Source organism: Oncorhynchus keta, chromosome 2 (assembly GCF_023373465.1).
Source record: "Oncorhynchus keta strain PuntledgeMale-10-30-2019 chromosome 2, Oket_V2, whole genome shotgun sequence".
NCBI lineage: Eukaryota > Metazoa > Chordata > Actinopteri > Salmoniformes > Salmonidae > Oncorhynchus > Oncorhynchus keta.
The window spans coordinates 6,011,358-6,037,189 of NC_068422.1; the positions used below are offsets into that span (position 1 = coordinate 6,011,358).

The following is a 25,832-nucleotide window of genomic DNA, read 5'->3' on the forward strand; positions in this document are numbered from 1 at the left end:
TACCTTGATCTCTACACAATGCGATTGGCCTAAATACTGGGTTGATAAAGTGAATAATGTATGAATATTGGTCATTTTGACTTAAAGGGGGGACAACTCCCTCTAGTTTACACTACTCTTCCCCCACTTATATCAAAACATTTTTAGAGTGAGGTTGAAAGGGATGTGGTCATGAAAGTAATGTTTCTTATTCAGTCTATAGCAGGGACTTCAGGTTATTTGGAGAACCATGACCAATTGAAAATGGAGGAGACATGGGGACAGAAACCAGAAAGGGAGGTTTGACGTACCAGAGGCATTTACAACAACCACACCAGCACATGCAGCAGTTGTTGGGTCGTGGGTGGCCAGGCGCCTGGGGACGTCCTTCAATGTGTGGCTGCTGCCGTTTTCTCATGTCAACTCCGCTTAAACTTCGGGGCTGTGGAGAAAACCCAAACAAGCTGGTTAGGGACAATCCTATCTTCCTCATAGATGGATGAATATCACAACATTGGTTAGGGATAGTGATGCACTGATATCACATTTTTGGCCGATACTGATATCCAATATTTTCCTTGCCAAACCCCCCCTCGGATTTCCTTGCCAAACCCCCCCTCGGATACCGATAACTGATATTGAACATTTTAGCGGCCTTTTAAGCATTCCAGTACAGTTAAATAGATACACAACGGTCTAAGGCACTGCATCTCAGTGCAAGAGGCACCACTACAGTCCCTGGTTCGAATCCAGGCTTTCCAGGCTGTTCACCTAAATGACACTAGGCAAGTAAGTATAAGACACTAGGCAAGTAAGTATAAGAATGTAAGTATATCATTGACACTACCTCCACATGCAAAGACATGACCATGAGCAAAGAATAAAGTTCTGTACTTCCACAATGACAAGGAGGTACTGTCTAGAGTTTACTAAGCCTGCATGTGAGTAAAGGGTGTATAGCCTACAAGGCGTATATGTGAGTAAAGGTTATGTAGCCTACTAGGTCTATATGTGAGTAAAGGGTGTATAGACTACTAGGTCTATATGTGAGTAAAGGGTGTATAGCCTACGAGGTCTATATGTGAGTAAAGGTTATATAGCCTACAAGTGAGTAAAGGGTGTATAGCCTACAAGATCTATATGTGAGTAAAGGGTGTATAGCCTACTAGGTCTATATGCGAGTAAAGGGTGTATAGCTTACTAGGTCTACATGCGAGTAAAGGGTGTATAGCCTACTAGGTCTACATGCGAGTAAAGGGTGTATAGCCTACTAGGTCTACATGCGAGTAAAGGGTGTATAGCCTACTAGGTCTACATGCGAGTAAAGGGTGTATAGCCTACTAGGTCTACATGCGAGTAAAGGGTGTATAGCCTACTAGGTCTACATGCGAGTAAAGGGTTGTATAGCCTACTAGGTCTATATGCGAGTAAAGGGTGTATAGCCCACTAGGTCTACATGCGAGTAAAGGGTGTATAGCCTACTAGGTCTACATGCGAGTAAAGGGTGTATAGCCTACTAGGTCTACATGCGAGTAAAGGGTGTATAGCCTACTAGGTCTATATGCGAGTAAAGGGTGTATAGCCTACTAGGTCTATATGCGAGTAAAGGGTGTATAGCCTACTAGGTCTATATGCGAGTAAAGGGTGTATAGCCTACTAGGTCTATATGCGAGTAAAGGGTGTATAGCCTACTAGGTCTATATGCGAGTAAAGGGTGTATAGCCTACTAGGTCTATATGCGAGTAAAGGGTGTATAGCCTACTAGGTCTATATGCGAGTAAAGGGTGTATAGCCTACTAGGTCTACATGCGAGTAAAGGGTGTATAGCCTACTAGGTCTATATGCGAGTAAAGGGTGTATAGCCTACTAGGTCTACATGCGAGTAAAGGGTGTATAGCCTACTAGGTCTATATGTGAGTAAAGGGTGTATAGCCTACTAGGTCTATATGTGAGTAAAGGGTGTATAGCCTACTAGGTCTATATGTGAGTAAAGGGTGTATAGCTTACTCGGTCTATATGTGAGTAAAGGTTATATAGCTTACACGGCCTGTATGTGACTAGAAGGTCTATAGCTTACTAGGTCTATATGTGGAGAAAGGGTTTTCAATACTTACCCTACGAAGTCCGAAGCCAACCTGATAATGAATTGCACCCACCTGGTGTCCCAGGTCTAAATCAGACCCTGATTAGAGGGGAACAATGGAGAAAAAAATGCAGTGGAACTGGCTTTGAATTCCAAGGTGTAGTTTGAGGGCTCTATAGCCTACTAGGCCTATATGTGAGTAATGGGGAAGAAAACAAGCTAGCCTAAAAGGTTGCAGCGCAATAGCTGTGTCAGCGTTCAACACCATAGTGCACACAAAGCTCATCACTAAGCTAAGGATCCTGGGACTAAACACCTCCATTTGCAACTTGATCCTGGACTTCCTGACGGGCCGCCCCCAGGTGGTAAGGGTAGGTAACAACACATCTGCCACGCTGGTCCTTAACACTTGGGCTTAGTCCCCTCCTGTACTCCCTGTTCACCCACGACTGCATGGCCAAGCACGACTCCAACACCATCATTCAATTTGTTGACGACACAACAGTGGTAGGCCTGATCATCGACAACGATGAGACCTGGCAGTGTGGTGCCAGGACAACAACCTCGCTCTCAATGTGAGCAAGACGAAGGAGCTGATCGTGGACTATAGGAAAAGGAGGGCCGAACATTAACATCGTCGGGGTTGTAGTGGAGCAGGTCAAGAGTTTCAAGTTCCTTGGTGTCCACATCACCAACAAACTAAGTTGGTCCAAACACACCAAGACAGCTGTGAAGAGGGCACAACAAAACCTATTCCGCCTCAGGAGACTGAAAAGACTTAACATGAGTCCCAAAGGTCTACAGCTGAACCATCGAGAGCATCCTGAACGGTTGCATCACCGCCTAGGATTACAACTGCTCGGCATCTGACTAAGGCACTACAGAGGGTAGTGCGTATGGCCCTGTACATCACTGGGGACAAGCTTCCTGACATCCAGGACATATATACTAGGCGGTGTCAGAGGAAGCCCAAAAAGTTAACATCTCCAGTCCCCAAAGTCATAGACTGTTCTATGGGCTACCACATGGCAAGTGGTACCGGAGCACCAAGTCTAGAATCAAAAGGCTTCTTAACAGCTTCTACCCCCAAGCCATAAGCCTGCTGAAATATGAATCCACCCAGACTATTTACATTGACTGACCCCCCCATTTGTTTTTACATTGCTGCAACTCGCTGTTTATCATCTATGCATAGTCACTTTACAAATTACCTCTACTAACCTGTACCCCCGCACATTGACTTGGTACCGGTACCACCTGTATATAGCCTTGTAATTGTTATGTACATTTATTGTGTTACTTCTTGATTGATTCTTGATTTTTTTTTACATTAGTTTATTTAGTAAATCTTTTTTTATACTCTATTTCTTGAACTGCATTGTTGGTTAAGGGATTTTAAGTAAGCATTTCATGGTAAGGTCTACCTACACCTGTTGTATTCGGCGCATGTGACAAATACAATTTGATTTGAATATCTCCATTGTGAGAGCCAAAAAAAGTAGGATACAAAGTCAAATGTTTTACTTCCTATCAAGCACATTCGGTCAAACAACCCAAACCAATTAGGAGCCTATTGGGAACATCCCTAGTAAATAAGACGATCAAACGTAAAAAGACGTGAGCCAACAATGAAAACATTCTGGTACAATCACCACTATTATTAACATCCTGGTGCTGAATGGTACAATAATGCTGGTTTCAAATCAATCCCAAAGAACAGATTATAATTATAATAATCATAATCTGGGTGTGGAGCACGAGCCCCAAGTAGTAATAGAGATTATATATTTAGGCTAACCTTTAAAAATACATTTCCTCTCTGCCCTCATTTGAATCCAAAAACTATTAAATAAAGGATCATCTTACCTGCAAAGTCATCATTCAACTTTTGCTCCTTATTTATGGACACTATCAATGATCAGTGAGGAGGTTTCCTGTCTCTCTGAGTAGCCTAAACTTTAACATCCATGATGATACATGGACCAACAGGCCAAATATGCAAATCCTGAGTTGACCACTTGAGCAGCCATCGGTAATTCACCTTCCACCGGTGGAAAACATGCACATTGATGCAAAATACAGTGACAAACACCTTTGTTCTAGCTGGGGACACGTCCACGCCACTGAAAAGAAATGCAAATAAACTCTCCATGTGGAAACACAAATATAGGCTTAGCCAAAGAACCTCCTTTTCATTCTGCAACTCCATCACATTTTGGCCAGGATTAATTTTTTACTGTATTTCTACTGTCAAACGACAGTGATGAGAATTTATATTTCATTAGCCATTTGGGAAATGTACTGTCTTTGATCTTGCTATAGGACGATAAAGAGAAAATTACCGACACTAACATTGCCTTCCTCATTTTGCGTACATCGCAAACGTTTGATTGATTTTCGTACACAACATTCTTATAGATTTTTCGAAAACCATTATTTGGTCAGAAGTAATAACTTATGCATTATGTTGATTCATGCTATGAGAGTATCTGCCTGTGCCTGTTTCGCTGTTGGCTGCTGTGTGAGAGCTACTCTCACTCCCCCTCCCCTTGTGCACACAGTGTAGGGAGAGATGCAGTCCTACAACGTTTTTGTAGGACATTAGCCTACATTTACTGATTGATTAATCAATTAGCCTACATGTCTATACAGCAACAATATCATATTCAGAGTTAGCAGTCTCCTTCGTCTTGCTCACATTGAGAGCGAGGTTGTTGTCCTGGCACCACACTGCCAGGTCTCATCGTTGTCGGTGATCAGGCCTACCACTGTTGTGTCGTCAACAAATTGAATGATGGTGTTGGAGTCGTGCTTGGCCATGCAGTCGTGGGTGAACAGGGAGTACAGGAGGGGACTAAGCCCAAGTGTTAAGGACCAGCGTGGCAGATGTGTTGTTACCTACCCTTACCACCTGGGGGACGCTATCCGATGCGGTGCAGCCAACGGGTTTCTCCACGCATCGCGCCGACAGAAACAAACATCTCTCTGGTAAGAAGAGTGGCGGGGGCGTATGCCTCATGACTAACGAGACATGGTGTGATGAAGGAAACATACAGGAACTCAAATCCTTCTGTTCACCTGATTTAGAATTCCTCACAATCAAATGTAGACCGCATTATCTTCCAAGAGAATTCTCTTCGATTATAATCACAGCCGTATATATCCCCCCCAAGCAGACACATCGATGGCTCTGAACAAACTTTATTTAACTCTTTGCAAACTGGAAACCATTTATCCGGAGGCTGCATTCATTGTAGCTGGGGATTTTAACAAAGCTAATCTGAAAACAAGACTCCCTAAATTTTATCAGCATATCGATTGCGCAACCAGGGGTGGTAAAACCTTGGATCATTGTTACTCTAACTTCCGCGAGGCATATAAGGCACTGCCCCGCCCCCCTTTCGGAAAAGCTGACCACGACTCCATTTTGCTGATCCCTGCCTACAGGCAGAAGCTAAAACAAGAGGCTCCCACGCTGAGGTCTGTCCAACGCTGGTCCGACCAAGCTGACTCCACACTCCAAGACTGCTTCCATCACGTGGACTGGGACATGTTTCGTATTGCGTCAGATGAAAATATTGACGAATACGCTGATTCGGTGTGCGAGTTCATTAGAACGTGCTTCGAAGATGTCGTTCCCATAGCAACGATAAAAACATTCCCAAACCAGAAACCGTGGATTGATGGCAGCATTCGCGTGAAACTGAAAGCGCGAACCACTGCTTTTAATCAGGGCAAGGTGTCTGGTAACATGTCCGAATATAAACAATGCAGCTATTCCCTCCGCAAGGCTATTAAACAAGCTAAGCGTCAGTACAGAGACAAAGTGGAATCTCAATTCAATGGCTCAGACACAAGAGGCATGTGGCAGGGTCTACAGTCAATCACGGACTACAAGAAGAAACCCAGCCCAGTCACGGACCAGGATGTCTTGCTCCCAGGCAGACTAAATAACTTTTTTGCCCGCTTTGAGGACAATACAGTGCCACTGACAAGGCCTGCAACGAAAACATGCAGTCTCTCCTTCACTGCAGCCGAGGTGAGTAAGACATTTAAACGTGTTAACCCTCGCAAGGCTGCAGGCCCAGACGGCATCCCCAGCCGCGCCTCAGAGCATGCGCAGACCAGCTGGCCGGTGTGTTTACGGACATATTCAATCAATCCCTATACCAGTCTGCTGTTCCCACATGCTTCAAGAGGGCCACCATTGTTCCTGTTCCCAAGAAAGCTAAGGTAACTGAGCTAAACGACTACCGCCCGTAGCACTCACTTCCGTCATCATGAAGTGCTTTGAGAGACTAGTCAAGGACCATATCACCTCCACCCTACCTGACACCCTAGACCCACTCCAATTTGCTTACCGCCCAAATAGGTCCACAGACGATGCAATCTCAACCACACTGCACACTGCCCTAACCCACCTGGACAAGAGGAATACCTATGTGAGAATGCTGTTTATCGACTACAGCTCGGCATTCAACACCATAGTACCCTCCAAGCTCGTCATCAAGCTCGAGACCCTGGGTCTCTACCCCGCCCTGTGCAACTGGGTACTGGACTTCCTGACGGGCCGCCCCCAGGTGGTGAGGGTAGGCAACAACATCTCCTCCCCGCTGATCCTCAACACGGTCCCCACAAGGGTGCGTTCTGAGCCCTCTCCTGTACTCCCTGTTCACCCACGACTGCGTGGCCACGCACGCCTCCAACTCAATCATCAAGTTTGCGGACGACACAACAGTGGTAGGCTTGATTACCAACAACGACGAGACGGCCTACAGGGAGGAGGTGAGGGCCCTCGGAGTGTGGTGTCAGGAAAATAACCTCACACTCAACGTCAACAAAACTAAGGAGATGATTGTGGACTTCAGGAAACAGCAGAGGGAACACCCCCCTATCCACATCGATGGAACAGTAGTGGAGAGGGTAGCAAGTTTTAAGTTCCATGGCATACACATCACAGACAAACTGAATTGGTCAACTCACACTGACAGCGTCGTGAAGAAGGCGCAGCAGCGCCTCTTCAACCTCAGGAGGCTGAAGAAATTTGGCTTGTCACCAAAAGCACTCACAAACTTCTACAGATGCACAATCGAGAGCATCCTGGCGGGCTGTATCACCGCCTGGTACGGCAACTGCTCCGCCCTCAACCGTAAGGCTCTCCAGAGGGTAGTGAGGTCTGCACAACGCATCACCGGGGGCAAACTACCTGCCCTCCAGGACACCTACACCACCCGATGCTACAGCAAGGCCATAAAGATCATCAAGGACATCAACCACCCGAACCACTGCCTGTTCACCCCGCTATCATCCAGAAGGCGAGGTCAGTACAGGTGCATCAAAGCTGGGACCGAGAGACTGAAAAACAGCTTCTATCTCAAGGCCATCAAACTGTTAAACAGCCACCACTATCATTGAGTGGCTGCTGCCAACACACTGTCATTGACACTGACCCAACTCCAGCCACTTTAATAATGGGAATTGATGGGAAATTATGTAAATATATCACTAGCCACTTTAAACAATGCTACCTTATATAATGTTACTTACCCTACATTATTCATCTCATATGCATATGTATATTCTGTACTCTACATCATCGACTGCATCCTTATGTAATACATGTATCACTAGCCACTTTAACTATGCCACTTTGTTTACATACTCATCTCATATGTATATACTGTACTCGATACCATCTACTGTATGCTGCTCTGTACCATCACTCATTCATATATCCTTATGTACATATTCCTTATCCCCTTACACTGTGTATAAGACAGTAGTTTTGGAATTGTTAGTTAGATTACTTGTTGGTTATCACTGCATTGTCGGAACTAGAAGCACAAGCATTTCGCTACACTCGCATTAACATCTGCTAACCATGTGTATGTGACAAATAAAATTTGATTTGATTTGATTTTGATTTGATTTTATTTGATATAAGTGTTGAGTTCCCCCTTCTTCAGGTGGTGAATAAAACAACCTTTAGGCCAATAACGACAAAGAGGTTGGCAAATTCTCTATAGAACCAGAAATTAAATATTCTAATTCTGGATGCTATTTTTGACAGGTTGCGCATCGAAACATAAATCCTGATTTCCCTGGATATGTTACATGAAATAGCTAACTTTGAGGCTACCATCTGTTATCTTACTTGGCACTGAAAACTTTTGTCTTGAGCCCTGCCGCTAATGTAAGGTAACGGTCCATTAAAATACTGATTGTTATATCGTTGCATTGTTATCGAGCCAAATAGTAACCTTTATCACAATATTTTTTTTTTGTCCATATTGCCCAGCTTAAGCACCCCCCCACCCCCAAAAAATGGTATTGTAAATGATTGCTGAATTCTAGTTATCGCAAAAAAAAGGGTACATTTGTTGTCCATATTGCCCAGCGTACAAAATACAGCAGAGGTACAAAAGTACAAAATACAGCAGAGGAGGGATATTGGACTTACTCCCCTCAATGGGCCTTGGTTGGTTGTTTCAGTGGGAAGATCCAGAAAGCGTTTTGTGGTTGCCATTCCTTAATAGTGTGCTCTCAGTACTGGTCACTCATAGCAGCACAAATTATTTTGTTCAATGGCAAATATGATTATCTTTTTAAATCTAAAGCTAATTTACTCATTATTAACAGCTGGTGATCCTAGCCAGGCCTGCATCTTACATTTGAGGTAATGAAGGCTTAAAAACGGGGCTAGTAGGTTAATGTTGGCTTAATATGGTTAGTAGGGCACTATAGGCATAATTGGGCTAGCAGGGTAATGTAGACCCAATAGGCTTAGTAGGGTAATGTAGACTCAATAGGCTTAGCAGGATAATGTAGACTCAATAGGCTTAGCAGGATAATGTAGACTCAATAGGCTTAGCAGGATAATGTAGGCTTAATAGGGTTAATAGGCTTAGCAGGGTAATGTAGGCTTAATAGGGTTAATGGGCTTAGCAGGGTAATGTAGGCTTAATAGGCTTAATAGGGTTAATAGGGTACTGTAGGCTTAATTAATAGGGCCGATCTAAAGCAGCCTCCAAGGGTCCCGGCCCTCCTGCCACCCTCCAGTTTCTACCCATTCTGCAAACACTATTCCAGAGCAATTTATAGTAGTCTGTCAGATGCATACAGCTGAATAGAATTTTGAGAATTCAAATAGGAGCATACTGAATTTCCTTAAATGGTGGACAGATATATGTAGGATGAAACTTAGCATTCACATTCACTACTATAAGGACATGGAACTCTGCCCTAAGTAACCTACCATGAGAATTAGTCAGTTGTTTCCACAGACAGACACGGCAGGAGAGTCATGGCGCTGAGGTAAATGGTTGGTTGAACTTGGGTGGGTTCAGAAGTAAAGCACTAGGCTGCGTCTACAGAGTAGTATTGTTGTTCTCACCATCACTGATGGAGGGCCAGGTGGTGAGGAGGGATGAGGAGGACAGCAGTCTCCGCCCTGGGTCTCAGCAGAGCTCAGGGACTCAGTGGGTGGACCATTTGCAGTGTTGCGTGCAAGGGGAGCAAAAATATACCATCTGAGAAAAAGAACAGAAATACAGTGCATAGTAATATTGTACAGACAGATAGTAGGTTTATATTAACCTTTGACCATTAGGCCAGGAGTGTCAAGCTCAATTCCTGGAAGACCATGTGTCTGCAGGTGATTGATTAATTAAGGTCATTGATTAGTTAGGAACTCCCTTCACCTAGTAGTCTAGGTCTTACTTAATTGGTTAAAAATTAGAAATTAAATAAAAAGTGGAAACATGGCCCTCCAGGATTTGAGTTTGCCACCCCTGCATTAGGCCTACTTTTCACTCTGTGTTGATGAACTCCACCACAAATCCTGGTCGGTCTCTTATTCGACACCTCCAAAAATGAAACTGTGCATAATGGAGGCAATAGTCTAACAGTTTTCAAAAGTGACTGTTCTCACATGCGTTCTGTACTGCAGAACTACTGCAAACACATGACTGAAGAGGTCTAGATGGTCATATCCATGACAACTACAGAGATCCTTTCTCATCTGCTTCCTAACATGGCCTGGGGAGAGCCACTGACAGACCTCAGCAAGGCAGGGTACTATACAGAGGATCAGGAGGTTCACAATAAACACTTTATTCCATATACTTACAAGTCAAAGTTAACTCTGTCAGGAAAAAGGGTCTACTGGCCTAGGAATTTCAATCTGTCCCACTGCTATTTCTGATCCTCTGTATAGTACCCTCCAATCAGGCCCACTGCTATTTCAGCACCCTCTCCTCCAATCTGGCCCACTGCTATTTCAGCACCCTCTCCTCCAATCTGTCCCACTGCTATTTCAGCACCCTCTCCTCCAATCTGGCCCACTGCTATTTCAGCACCCTCTCCTCCAATCTGGCCCACTGCTATTTCAGCTACCTCTCCTCCAATCTGTCCCACTGCTATTTCAGCTACCACTCCTCCAATCTGTCCCACTGCTATTTCAGCACCCTCTCCTCCAATCTGGCCCACTGCTATTTCAGCTACCTCTCCTCCAATCTGTCCCACTGCTATTTCAGCTACCACTCCTCCAATCTGTCCCACTGCTATTTCTGATCCTCTGTATAGTACCCTCCAATCTGGCCCACTGCTATTTCAGCACCCTCTCCTCCAATCTGGCCCACTGCTATTTCAGCACCCTCTCCTCCAATCTGGCCCACTGCTATTTCAGCACCGTCTCCTCTATACTTCAGGTCCTATCCAATAAACAAAAAATAGACATACAGTACCAGTCAAAAGTTTGGACACACCTACTCATTCAAGGGTTGTTCTTTATTTTTTACTATTTTCTACATTGTAGAATAACAATGAAGACATCAAAACTATTAAATAACAGTTACCAAAAAAATTGTTAAACAAATCTAAATATATTTTATATTTGAGATTCTTCACAGTAGCCATTGTTTGCCTTGACAGCTTTGCATACTCTTGGCATTCTCTCAACCAGCTTCATGAGGTAGTCACCTGGAATGCTTATCCAACATTCTTAAAGGAGTTCCCACATATGCTGAGCATTTTTTGGCTGCTTTTCATTCACTCTGTAGTCCAATTGATCCCAAACCATCTCAATTGGGTTGAGGTCGGGTGATTGTGGTGGCTAGGTCGTTTGATGCAGCACTCCATCACTCTCCTTCTTGGTAAAATAGCCTTTACACAGCCTTGAGGTTGTTGTCCAGTTTAAAAACAAATGACAGTCACACTAAGCGCAAACCAGATGGGATGGTGTATCGCTGTAGGATGCTGTGGTAGCCATACTAGATAAGTGTGCCTTGAATTCTAAGTAAATCACAGACAGTGTCAACAGCAAAGCACCCCCACACCTCTTCCTTCATGCTTCATGGTGGGAACCACACATACGAAGATCCTCCGTTCACCTACTCTGTCTCACAAAGACACAGCGGGTGGAACCTAACATCTCAAATTTAGACTCAGACCAAAGGACACATTTTTACTGGTCTAATGTCCATTGCTCGTGTTTCTTGGCCCAAGCAAGCCTCTTCTTATTGGTGTCCTTTAGTAGTGGCTTCTTTGCAGCAATTCAACCATGAATGCCTGATTCACACAGTCTCCTCTGAACAGTTGATGTTGAGGTGTGTCTGTTAATTGAACTCTGTGAAGCATTTATTTGTGCTGCAATTTCTGAGGCTGGTAACTCTATTGAACTTATCCTCTGCAGCAGAGGTAACTCTAGATCTTCCTTTCCTGTGGCAGTCCTAATGAGAGCCAGTTTCATCATAGCGCATGATGTTTTTTGCGACTGCACTTGAAATTTTCAGGATTGACAGACCTTCATGACTTAAAGCAATGGACTGTCATTTCACTTTGCTTATTTGAGCTGTTCTTGCCATAATATGGAATTGGTATTTTACCAAATAGGGATATCTTCTGTATACCAACCTTACCTTGTCACAATACAACTGATTGGCTCAAACGCATAAAGAAGGAAAGAAATTCCACAAAGCACACCTGTTAATTGAAATGCATTCCAGGCGACTACCTCATGAAGCTGGTTGAGAGAATGCCAAGAGTGTGCAAAGCTGTCATCAAGACACATGGTTGCTACTTTGAAGAATCTCAAATAGAAAATATATTTTAATTTGTTTAACACTTTTTTGGTTACAACATGATTCCATAAGTGTTATTTCATAGTTTTAATGTCTTCACTATTATTCTACAATGTAGAAAATAGTACAAATAAAGAAAAACCCTGGAATGAGTAGGTGTGTCCAAACTTTTGACTGGTACTGTATGTGAAGAGTGGGCCTACCCAAACGGTAGCATAAGAAAATGTTCGACTAACAATAACATGCTGTTGCACATCCCCAGGACTCTCCTCAGTCCCAGAGGACTCACATCCCCAGGACCTCTCCTCAGTCCCATCCCCAGGACCTTTCCTCAGTCCCAACAGAGGACTCGCATCCCCAGGACCTCTCCTCAGTCCCAACAGAGGACTCGCATCCCCATGACCTCTCCTCAGTCCCAACAGAGGACTCGAATCCCCATGACCTCTCCTCAGTCCCAACAGAGGACTCGCATCCCCAGGACCTCTCCTCAGTCCCAACAGAGGACTGGCATCCCCAGGACCTCTCCTCAGTCCCAACAGAGGACTGGCATCCCCAGGACCTCTCCTCAGTCCCAACAGAGGACTGGCATCCCCAGGACCTCTCCTCAGTCCCAACAGAGGACTGGCATCCCCAGGACCTCTCCTCAGTCCCAACAGAGGACTGGCATCCCCAGGACCTCTCCTCAGTCCCAACAGAGGACTGGCATCCCCAGGACCTCTCCTCAGTCCCATCCCCAGGACCTTTCCTCAGTCCCAACAGAGGACTCGCATCCCCAGGACCTCTCCTCAGTCCCATCCCCAGGACCTTTCCTCAGTCCCAACAGAGGACTCGCATCCCCAGGACCTCTCCTCAGTCCCAACAGAGGACTCGCATCCCCAGGACCTCTCCTCAGTCCCAACAGAGGACTCGCATCCCCAGGACCTCTCCTCAGTCCCAACAGAGGACTCGCATCCCCAGGACCTCTCCTCAGTCCCAACAGAGGACTCGCATCCCCAGGACCTCTCCTCAGTCCCAACAGAGGACTCGCATCCCCAGGACCTCTCCTCAGTCCCAACAGAGGACTCGCATCCCCATGACCTCTCCTCAGTCCCAACAGAGGACTCGCATCCCCATGACCTCTCCTCAGTCCCAACAGAGGACTGGCATCCCCAGGACCTCTCCTCAGTCCCAACAGAGGACTGGCATCCCCAGGACCTCTCCTCAGTCCCAACAGAGGACTGGCATCCCCAGGACCTCTCCTCAGTCCCAACAGAGGACTGGCATCCCCAGGACCTCTCCTCAGTCCCAACAGAGGACTGGCATCCCCAGGACCTCTCCTCAGTCCCAACAGAGGACTCGCATCCCCAGGACCTCTCCTCAGTCCCAACAGAGGACTCGCATCCCCATGACCTCTCCTCAGTCCAAACAGAGGACTCGCATCCCCATGACCTCTCCTCAGTCCCAGAGGACTCGCATCCCCAGGACCTCTCCTCAGTCCCAACAGAGGACTCGCATCCCCAGGACCTCTCCTCAGTCCCAACAGAGGACTCGCATCCCCAGGACCTCTCCTCAGTCCCAACAGAGGACTCACATCCCTAGGATCTCTCCTCAGTCCCAACAGAGGACTCACATCCCCAGGATCTCTCCTCAGTCCCAACAGAGGACTCACATCCCCAGGATCTCTCCTCAGTCCCAACAGAGGACTCATCCCCAGGACTCTCCTCAGTCCCAATAGAGGACTCAAATCCCCAGGACTCTCCTCAGTCCCAATAGAGGACTCAAATCCCCAGGATTCTCCTCAGTCCCAATAGAGGACTCAAATCCCCAGGACTCTCCTCAGTCCCAATAGAGGACTCAAATCCCCAGGACCTCTCCTCAGTCCCAACAGAGGACTCAAATCCCCAGGACCTCTCCTCAGTCCCCCAACAAAGGACTCATCCCCAGGACTATCCTCAGTCTCAATAGAGGACCGCTCTGAATAAGAGCATCTGCTAAATGTAAAAGTAGATCCACAAATGGGCACAATTATACATTTGCGTGCAGTCTAGGTAGCCTACGCCTACTTCTATGCATAAATCAGGTGCGTGTCCTTGCTCAACACTGACAAGAGCGCTTCAAACAAAAGACAATGAGTAAATGGAATGAAATAAACTAAAACTTGTTCATCACAAGTGTAGCATAGGTTGTGAGCTCTGCAAAAAAAACATGTCCACTCAGACAATGAGAACCGCAAAATACTGGTATAATAAAATAATGAATGCATTAACAGAAATGACCCTAACCAAACAAACATTGTAGATTGGAAATGGGGATTAAGAGTAAATGTACTACTGGTGATGAGGAATTGATCGACAAACAATCAAAGAACATACAATTCACACAATGAAATTGAATTGGTGCGCATGAATTGGTGGGAGAGAGCGCATTAGACACAACTTGTGCATCCCCTTCTACTTGACCTGACATTCCAAAGACACATTATCTTCACACATACTGTAGGCCTAAGGAATACACTTACAAAAGGTGTCATGTCCAAAGCAGTAGCTATTTTTTTTAAACAAATGCAATTTCACTTATTTTATCAACTTTATCAAATTGCTTGGCGTGCCAAGGCAAATACTGTCTTACTTGTCAGATGCCAGTCTTAAGAGTGATGGACTGTGCCATCCAAGCACAAATAAGGCTGGGGTCTCATGTGCCATGAAAAAAAAAAGTGTGTCTATTCTACAATTTAATGTAATTATTGTTATTATTTTTAAATCTGTTGACCAACAGCCTATCAACTAAAACAATCGACTAGATGGGGTCAGCCCTACTTCATTAACATCTCAACTTCATAAACACTGGTGGATAGCTGTGAGTGGAAAAACAAGCTCTGGGAGCCCTTTCAGGCAAGCCATGAAATATGACTGACTGAAAAAAACGTATTTGAGACTTGGCCTCCTACTTCGTAATGTCCAAAATGCATGCAGTTTTTCTACTTTAACTGGTCAAATAAAGTCTGTACTCCAACATTTAGACATGAAGGATCTTTATTTTTTTTAAATATTTTTAAAAAAATACATTTTATTTTTCATGATCAGGTTGACATTCCCAGGAAATTGACACGGTATAGTCCATCATCACTACAGTACTGTCAATTAAATAGCTAGACTGGAATGAATGCATGGCAATTTTACATCATGGCTGTTTGTGTGATAGCCTATGGCATTTTCTCAATTGGGCATAAGTCCGTCCTCTCCTTGGCTCCTCCGTCCTTCTATCCTCTGTGGCGCAGAAACGGAGTCGCTATATTGTAGGAGTGTCAATACCATTGAGATATATATAGGACTCTAGATGGATATAATTAATTTTAGCATGGACATTGCCATCATTTTAAAATAGTTAACTGTGTTGGGATTCTTATTAGAGGTCGACCGACTAATCGGAATGGCCGATTTCAAGTTTTCAAACAATCGGAAATCGGTATTTTTGGGTGCCGATTTTTTAAATACCTTTATTTAACTAGGCAAGTCAGTTAAGAACACATTCTTATTTTCAATGACGTCCTAGGAACGGTGGGTTAACTGCCTTGTTCAGGGGCAGAACGACAGATTTTCACCTTGTCAGCTCGGGGGATGCAATCTTGCAATCTTACAGTTAACTAGTCCAATGCAATAACAGCCTGCCTCTCTCTCGTTGTACTCCACAAGGAGACTGCCTGTTACGCAAATGCAGTAAGCCAAGGTAAGATTCTAGCTAGCATTAAACTAATCTTATGAAAAATAATTAATCATAATCACTAGTTAACTACACATGGTTGATGATATTACCAGATATTATCTAGCATGTCCTGCGTTGCATATAATCTGACTGACCATACAAGTATCTAAGTATCTGACTGAGCGGTGGTAGGCAGGCGCGTAAACATTCATTCAAACAGGACTTTCGTGCGTTTTGCCAGCAGCTCTCCGTTGTGCGTCAAGCTTTGAGCTGTTTATGACTTCAAGCCTATCAACTCCCGAGATGAGGCTGGTGTAAGCGAAGTGAAATGGCTAGCTAGTTAGCGCGCGCTAATAGCGTTTCAAACGCCACTCGCTCTGAGCCTTCTAGTTGTTGTTCCCCATGCTCTGCATGGGTAACGCTGCTTCGTTGGTGGCTGTTGTCGTTGTGTTGCTGGTTCGAACCCAGGGAGGAGCGAGGAGAGGGACGGAAGCTATAGTGTTACACTGGCAATACTAAAGTGCCTATAAGAACATCCAATAGTCAAAGGTTAATGAAATACAAATGGTAGAGGGAAATAGTCCTATAATTCCTATAATAACTACAACCTAAAACTTCTTACCTGGGAATATTGAAGACTCATGTTAAAAGGAACCACCAGCTTTCATATGTTCTGAGCAAGGAACTGAAACGTTTGCGCATATTGCACTTCTCCAACACTTTGTTTTTGCATTATTTAAACCAAATTGAACATGTTTCATTATTTACTTGAGGCTAAATAGATTTAATTGATGTATTATATTAAGTTAAATTAAGTGTTCATTCAGTATTGTTGTAATTTTCATTATGACAAATAAAAAATAAAAATGTAAATCGTCCGATTAATAGGTATCGGCTTTTTTGGTCCCCCAATAATCGGCATTGAAAAATCATAATCGGTCAACCTCTAATTCTTATGGTTTGATCAGTCAATGATCATAACATTGCCTTCTTTAAATTGGTTTCCCTAGATAGTAAATGGCTTTGAGCTATATTACCGACATCTAGTGGCCACAGTAAATGACTGATACAGAAGATTTGTTTCAGGTTTCCAGCACTGCAGGTAAATCACTAATATTAGCTTTATGCTTTTTTTCAAATGCACAAATCTACTTTAAAAAAATGGAGGTAGCCTCAATGTCGCTGCCCATGCGGTCACAGTCGCCATAATGGCTCCGATACAAAGATTAGGCTAGTGCTCTATCTAATTCAATTGTCAATTTGTTAAAGAGATACTTCACCTACATTATACTAGGCAAGTCAGTTAAGATCAAATTACTATTTACAATGACGGCCTACACCGGCCAAACCCGGATGACGCTGGGCCAATTGTGCGCCAACCCATGGGACTCACAATCATGGCCGTTGTGATACAGCCTGGAATCGAACAAGGGTGTCTATAGCACTGAGATGCAAGGTGTGTTACTCTAGCACTGAGATGCAGTGCCTTAGTCCACTGCGCCACTCAGGAGCTTCACAATCAATGTAAGATACACATATTATATCATCCCAAATGTATTATAGTTTTCCAAAACGATCTCAACAAACCATTTCTGTATGGACCTCTTTGGCAGTAGAATGGCCTTACTGAAATGCTCAGTGAATTCAACATGGCACCGTCATAGGATGTCACCTTTGCAACAAGTCAGTCAGATTTCTGCCCGGCTAGAGCTGCCCCGGTCAACTGTAAGTGCTGTTATTGTGAATTGTCTAGGAGCCGTGGTTTCCATGGCTGAGCAGCCACACACAAGCCTAAGATTACCATGCACAATGCCAAGCGTCGGCTGGTGTGGCGTAAAGCTCGCTGTCATTGGTCTCTGGAGCAGTGAAAACGTGTTCTCTGGATTGATGAATCACGCTTCATCATCTGGCAGTCCGTTTGACAAATCTCAGTTTGGGGGATGCCAGGAGAACACTACCTGCCCCAAAACATTGTGCCAAGTGTACAGTTTGGTGGAGGAGGAATAATGGTCTGGGGCTGTTTCTCATGGTTCGGGCTAGGCCCCTTAGTTCCAGCGAAGGGAAATCTTAACACTACAGCATACAATGACATTCTAGACGATTCTGTGCTTCCAACATTGTGACAAAAGTTTGGGGAAGGCCCTTTCCTGTTTCAGCATGACAAAGTGAGGTCCATACATGATTGGTTTGTTGAGATCGGTGTGGAAGACCATCAAACACATTTGGGATGAATTGGAAAGCCAGGCCTAATCGTCCAACATCAGTGCCCAACCTCACTAATGCTCTTGCGGCTGAATGGAAGCAAGTCCCTACAGCAATGTTCCAACATCTAGTGGAAAGCATTCCCAGACAAGTGGAAGCTTTTATAGCAGCAATTTGGGGACCAATTCCATATTAATGCACATGATTTTGGAATGAGATGTTCGAAGAGCAGGTTTCTACATACTTTTGGTCATGTAGTGTACTTTTGGGTGATTTGGACATGATACATGAAAAAAATGCTAATATTGGTCCCATGAATTAAATTGGATTTGTGCCACAAATGCTAAAATGTTAGCATGCGGAAACAGTGCCAGCTGTTTCCTTTAAGGAGAAAAGCATATACACATTTAAAAAGTATATGCTACTTATGGTTTGTTTTATCTAATAAAATGTCTAGCACACCTCCGCATTTATTTTTACCACTTTACACATGTAGTTTGGCATTCCACCTCTGTAAAGGTAATTTGCCTGATGATGTGCTTGTGGAGGAGTCATTTCTAATGACTTCTAATGTTTCCAAGTTCCCTCTTCACAACCAATTGAGATTCTCCCCTTCTATTCCATTTGGAAAACGGCAGGCTGGAGCGGTAGCCTAGTTCAGCCATACCAAGTAAACTGACTCGCTGCCAATTGAAATGTATGATATAGTTAGCTAGTGAGCAGTGGTAAAATCGTACATTTTAGAACTAGCTAACTAAATACACTTAACAGCATATCACATGCTTGCCATAATTTGCTAAAACATTCGCATCATAGCTGTCCTTGCCTGCAGCTCCTGGGGTGTTGTGCGTGGTTCTCTGTGATTCGAAGCATCTGCAGCTGTGATTCTGCACTAACTAGCTAGCTAAAACATTGCATGTAACGTTAGCTGCAAAGACAATCTGATTCTGCTTGGCAAGACACCGCATGATAATGCAAAACTAATAGAAAACTACGATAGTGCCTTATTGTCGCATCAACAAAAATAAGAATAACCCCCAATTTCTGTATAGCTAGCTAACATTAGACCGTTCTCTCATTTTCTGTGCTGCGAAGAAGAGCTATGAAGAGCTAGCTATGAGACTAGCATGGCTAGTGCTAGCTCGTGGGACATTTAACAGAAGAATGAAGAATATGCATAATCTTACCCTTTTAATTCTGGTTGTCAGTATTCTGTAGTGGTTCATTTATACGTGTTTTATGTTGATGCTTGTTTAATCGCACAGTAAAGATGCATCCTGCCTTATAATCTCCATCGGCGGTGTTTTTCTTCCATCCGCCCAACTTCAGCACCGACTCCGAGCCAGTGGACATACTGCGCAAGCGTGCTGCTGTCACTGTCAACTCACGCTGGCCAGGCTGCAGGGTGGGGAAAACTGAGTTGCTACATTGATTTTTCAAAGATGGAGGTAGTAATATTGAAGCATTTATTGTACGTTTCCTAGTGTCTTTGCCACATAGACAGCCACTGTCCCCGGTTTAAAAAGTGCGACTTTGTAAATGAGGACGAATGACACGTCATGTGTTATATCACATGTTTCTTGTAACATAAGTGGTTACTTAAATTCTTTATCAAGTACTGGAAAAAGTGGGCTTGGTATGTGTATGTTGGAACATGTTTTGATGCCATGCAAGATCATCATCACTCTGTTGGGCACAGCCTTCAGCACTTTTACACAATATGTTGTTTTAGGTCATTTTTAAATATATTTAACATACATTATTCCATTATAAATATCCCATAATTGAAGTATTCTTAATTGCCATAATAAATATGAAGAGTGGCTATTGCTGCCTACTTCTAAAGCTGCAGAGGCTTTAATTCTGTCACACATTTTCTGTAATTTGTTGGTTGTTCTATTTTTTAGGGTTCTCCTTGGTACGCCTTGATGTAGCCTGAAAGATAGAAGGTAATTCTGATCTTACGAAGCATTGGCTCTTCGTAGTTCAGGGATCTGAAACAAAAACATGTGTTTGCGTATGGGATATATGCAATACTTTCTCTGAGCCAAGTTGGCCAATTGTTAAGCTGTAGCAAAATATGAAGTATTCCCACCTTTAACATAATTGCTTTGTATTTTATCTCTATTTGCAGGGGGTGTTTGTAATAATTTGGATATAAAATGGGAATGAGAGTTTTCTACACTGGAGATAAATAAGAGCCATGTGTGTTTTCAAGCCCCTCCATCACACTTTACTGGTAGTCTAATATCTGGGTATGAGGTATCATTGCCAGTGGACATTGCAGTTTCACCTTGTGAGAGATGGGAAGTGCAAAAAAATGTTTGCTCTAATCCTCCACTGGGAGGCATCAAAACCATGTTGCCTTCTCATTCCGAGAAATACAACTGGCGAATCATGCCTGTTGTTGAATGGAGGGCAATTGAAATGATCTTCTAAAGTGCATGGTGTTACTGTATAATGTGACTCATTTAAAGAACAGCCTATATATTTTGTGCAACTCAGAGGCAATTCTAGAAGCATTATTATATTCTAGAATTAATTTTTAAATTAATATAATATAATATAGACTAAACAATACAGTAGTTAAGTAACAGTGAATGTTGTTTCATTATGCCAAGTGGCATAAGAACATCAAAGACTTAGCCATCCTCTCCCAAACTGAGCAAACCTTCCACAAAGAGGGTCTTAGACCAGACGATAGGCATGGTACAGCAAATTAAATAAACAAAACACTATCAAAAGTAAAACAGTCCCTACCACCCATCAACCCAGCACTGCTGCCCTCCTTTTTACCAGCATGTCCTGCTCCAACGGTCCAACCCTGGGAAGTCTACAAAAAGCTACAGAAGGTGAAAACCTGAAAGGCTTAACGGGGTTTGCTAATACAGGAGTTTGCAAATGAATTGAGTGTGGACTACTGGCTGGCGTTCTTAACTTATCTCTACAAGAGGGCATTGTTCCTGACGAATGAAAAGAAGCTATAGAGGTCCCCTTACCTGAATCCAAGACATCTCACTAACTTTCTGAGCAAAGAGAGCTTTATCACTGAATGGGATCTTACCTATATCCTGCACCAGATTGACACCCAGCAGTATGGATGTCTTGGATAGTTACATCTGTGCTACTGACTTAGTCTGGCTTTAATTCTAGCATGTCTACAAATTAATCATTGATATGTTGGATTCATATCACCATCTCAACCAAAATCTAAGTTAAATAATAGGACTAAATCAAATCAACACTTTATTGATAGTGCATTTAAAGTTTGATTTATTTAGTCTTATTCTTTAACTTAGATGTTTGTTTTTCCATTGGAATTCGGTTGTGCTTTTAGATGATTGAAAGCATAGTGATAACACATTGGAAATTCAACTAACTTTTGGCTGTCTTTTTGAGTGGATGAACATAGGTTGTAATCAAATCTAAGTCACAACCATTATTACCCAATTATCCATGCTGAAATGACATAGTGTGCTCGGAGGGTAGTGCTCTTACAGACACTCCACGGTAAAGCACTCCATCCCACACCAGAACCCCTCTAATATAAGATGATCACTTGACCTACATGATGACTTGGGTGCAGACACAATAAGATCCAAGGCCCAACATGACCCAGTAATAATGTGCATTGTCAAATTATATTTCTTTATGATGGGGGAAAACAACTAACTTCCTGCAATTCTACACATTGTGCCATGGGGCAAAGAGGAACATTTGCAGTTTTATAGCTAATCTTATGCTATTCTACACATTTTGCCATGAAGCTGAGAGAAAATCTTTCATGTTTAAAGCTAATTAAAAATTTAAAAAATATGGATGTGTTGACTGTGATAAACACACTAGATTATGTGCTTCAACACCTGCATTGCTTGCTGTTTGGGATTTTAGGCTGGGTTTCTGTACAGCATTCTGAGATATCTGATGTACGAAGGGCTATATAAATACATTTGTTAAAACTATTCAATTGGGCCTGGATCAAACATTCCCTTCAGCTACAAGGGTACTGTATGAATCCAGAGCTGGTGCCATGCTCTGTAGTGTGTGAAACTTAGACAGAAGATTCAATATGAAGCTGTTAAACATCTCACTCAGTTTGTTCCATCCACAATACATGACATATTAATTAATGTTTTATTTGATATGAAATACAGTGGTATGCATACCAGGGGGTTATAATGGTTCATATTTCCTAACTTAGAGGTATTGCAGTAGAGGTAAGAAGAGGTTCATAATTGTTGTATGCTCTCATTGTCACGGCTGTCTTCTGTTGAAGGAGAGGCAGACCAAAACGCAGCGTGGTTATTTTGATACATCTTTAATAAAGATGAAACTATACAAAAACAGTGAAAAACAGCCCTATCTGGTGTAACAAACACAAAGACAGGAACAATCACCCACAAAACCCAACACGAAACAGGCTACCTAAATATGGATCCCAATCAGAGACAAAGACTGCCTCTGATTGAGAACCATATCAGGCCCAAACACAGAAACAGACAAACAAGACATCCAACATAGAATGCCCCTCAGATCACACCCTGACCAAACAAAACATAGAACATACAAAGCAAACTATGGTCAGGGTGTGACACTCATGCTGGTGAAGGCTGGTAGCCATTGAAACCAAATGGTGAAAACTAGTCAGCTGTTGGCTGCTAAAGAATGGAAAAATTGAGATTTTTGCACATATAACTTTTTCACAGAAGTTCCCAGTTCAACCATCACTTAGATAAAGATAAATTCTACTGATACAAATAATATATATATATTTTTTTACATTGATTCAGATCCAGGAGTGGACCTTGAGAAATGTTTAACCATGGGTCCTGATTCTGTTCGCTGAATGCCTATTAGATAGGAGAATCTCACAAATGTTTTCCTAAGACATTGACCTTAGAATACATTTTGAGACAGCAATTTATCCTCTGTATCTTGAAATATCACCCCAGGCCACACCCTTGTTAGAGTTTTCGATTTTAGGCTAAGAAAGATAATCCATACGGAGCTGTCGGGAGTTACTCTGCGTGGCCGCAGAGTTGTGAAAGACCTTGTCATTTCGATTGATTCAGATGTCATTTTCGATACACATAACAAAACCATTTCAAATGTTCTGTGGTTGACTTTGCTTTTTGTCTTCCAGCCTTTTAAGAAGGATCCACCTAGGATTGACTTGGTCAGTCTATGTCATGGAGGTGTTCCTAATGTTTGTACACTCAGTTTAGATCTACCTATCTACACTGTTAATGAGGCGTACAGCATTTCTTCATATACAGTACCTTTGGAAATTATTAAGACACCTTGACTTTTTCCACATTTTGTTAGGTTACAGCCTTATTTTAAAATTGATTTAAAAAATGTTTTTATCTACACACACAACACCCCATGATGACAAAGAAAAAACAGGCTTTTAGAAATGTTTGCAAAACTATATAAAAAAACAACAACTGAAATATCACATTTCCATAAGTATTCAGACGCTTTACTCTGTACTTTGTTGAAGCACAGCCTTGATTACAGCCTTGAGTCTTCTTGGGTATGACGTTACTGTAACGTATACGCTGGGAGTCGGAAAACAAGTCCAGGTGGTGAGTTTAATAATAAATGGAACATAGACCAATAAAAGAAACACGAGTAGTGTATAGACATGAAACACATAGTCAATATTGCCTGGGGAATGGAACTAAGGAAGTGACAGATATAGGGGAGGTTATCAGTGAAGTGATGGAGTCCAGGTGTGACGTGACAGCTACAAGCTTGGCACACCTGTGTTTTGGGAGTTTCTCCCATTCTTCTCCGCAGATCCTCTAAACCTCTGTCAGGTTGGATGGGGAGCGTTGCTGCCGGGCTCTGGCTGGGCCACGCCTGCGTTGTCTTGACCTTGTGTTTAGGGTCGTTGTCTTGTTGGGCGGTGAACCTTTGCCTCAGTCTGAGGTCCTGAGCAGGTTTTCATCAAGGATCTCTCTATACTTTGATTTGTTCATCTTTCCCTCGATCCTGACGAGTCCCCTAGTCCCTGCCACTGAAAAACATCCCCACAGCATGATGCTGCCACCATGCTTCTCAGTAGGGATGGTGCCAGGTGTCCTCCAGACGTGACTCTTGCCATTTAGGCCAAAGAGTTCAATTTTGGTTTCATCAGACCAGAGAATCTTGTTTCTCGTGGTCTGAGAGTCTTTTAGGTGCCTTTTGGAAAACTCCAAGCGGGCTGTCGTGCCTTTTATTGAGGATGGCTTCCATCAGGCTACTCCACCATAAAAGCCTGATTGGTGGAGTGCTGCAGGGATGGTTGTCCTTCTGGAAGGTTCTCCCATCTGAAGAGAAAAACTCCAGAGCTCTGTCAGAGTGGCCATCGGGTTCTTGGTCACCTCCCTGACCAAGGCCCTAATCCCCCGATTTCTCAGTTTGGCTGGTCGGCCACCACGAAGAAGAGTCTTGGTGGTTCCAAACTTCTTCTAATTAAGAATGACGGAGGCCACTGTTTTCTTGGGGACCTTCAACGCTGCAGAAATGTTTTGGTACCCTTCCGCAGATATGTGCCTCGACACAATCTTGTCTCTGAGCTCTACGGACAATTTCTTCGACCTCATGGCTTGGTTTTTGCTCTGACATGAACTGTCAACTATGGGACCTTATGGGACAGGTGGGACATGTGTGTGCCTTTCCAATGTTTTAGGCAAGTCGGTTAAGAACAAATTCTCATTTACAATGACGGCCTCCCCCGGCCAAACCCGGACGACAACAACGCTGGGCCAATTGTGCACCGCCCTATGGGACTCTCAATCACGGCCGGATGTTATAGGGGTCTGAATATTTTCCAAATGCACTGTATGGAAGACTTTATTAATATATGGATTAATTGATGCATCAAATGTATCACATAACTGGTAAGTACTCACAATGAAAGAGGAATAAAGGATGGATTTGTTTCAAGTCGATGAAAATGAAATACTAAGGTACAAAACACAAGTCGCCTTTATTGCTTTTAGCAATGCAGTTAGCAAACATAATTTTCAATATCTTTCAAATCTCTAACAAAATATAAGATAACTCTGATTTCTATGTTTTTCTTTGGCTATTCCTTCATGAACAGCTCACATTTATTTCAGTCTGATGAAGCTGTCACCTTGACAACGCTGGCACCTAAAGCCCGCTCATTACCATTTTAAGCTGCATAAAATTGAAAGCATAATTGTTAATCCATTATAGCACTGAATGGATTTTTATTGAAAACAAACTTAACTTGAAATACAAAATTGCACTCCGCTGTACAGACCAACATCCCTGCACTTTGCAATACATTCACAAACGTACAATGCAGCACATCAAACGACATCATGGATTATTTTTCAGAAGGTTACACATTGAGGAGATAGGATAATGTGTTCAAAGAGAGAAATGAAATTAGTAATAGTTTTCCCAAAAAAAAATTGATATTGTCTTACTTGCTGTTTTGGCAGATTAAATGACAACACATGATGGATTATGTATTTGACAGAGGCAGCAGATTTCCAGTGGCTCATCACACCTTTATAAAAAGGGGAAATCCACTCAAAAACTATAGGGATGTTTTCAGTGATTAGTCCCAAAATGTTTTGCATATCAGCAGTTAAGTTTTCAAGATATTGGAATTTCAAGAACCAAAGTATCACCAGCCACATCACCATGATTATGTGTTTTGGATCATATGATGTTTTTTGCATCATTATGATGACGTAGGAATGACTTTATTTATTTATTTTTTCCAGAAGGAACTTCAGTTGGGGCAAGTCGGATAGGATAAAAATAAAGATATATATTGTAAACAT

At 43.0% G+C, this 25,832-nt stretch overlaps 1 protein-coding gene across 6 annotated transcripts in view; it reads right to left on the minus strand.

Annotated features, from left to right (window-relative positions):
• LOC118371013 (regulator of G-protein signaling 17-like) overlaps positions 1-19,369 on the minus strand; it is a 373,137-nt gene extending 353,768 nt beyond the window's left edge. For 4 of the 6 annotated variants that reach the window (XR_008071180.1, XM_052471086.1, XM_035756302.2 and 1 more), the window contains exons 1-3: positions 19,212-19,369; positions 9,456-9,591; positions 291-421 (exon numbers count right to left, since the gene is read on the minus strand). Coding sequence is in view for 5 of the 6 variants with exons in the window: in XM_052471086.1 (XP_052327046.1) it covers positions 291-421; positions 9,456-9,458 (134 nt within the window). In the remaining variant the exon portion in view is untranslated. Of the gene's footprint in view, positions 1-290; positions 422-2,093; positions 2,162-9,317; positions 9,592-19,211 lie in introns of all 6 variants that reach the window. The other 2 variants (XM_035756303.2, XM_035756301.2) reach the window with 2 other exon arrangements.
• Between the last annotated feature and the right edge of the window lie 6,463 nt (positions 19,370-25,832).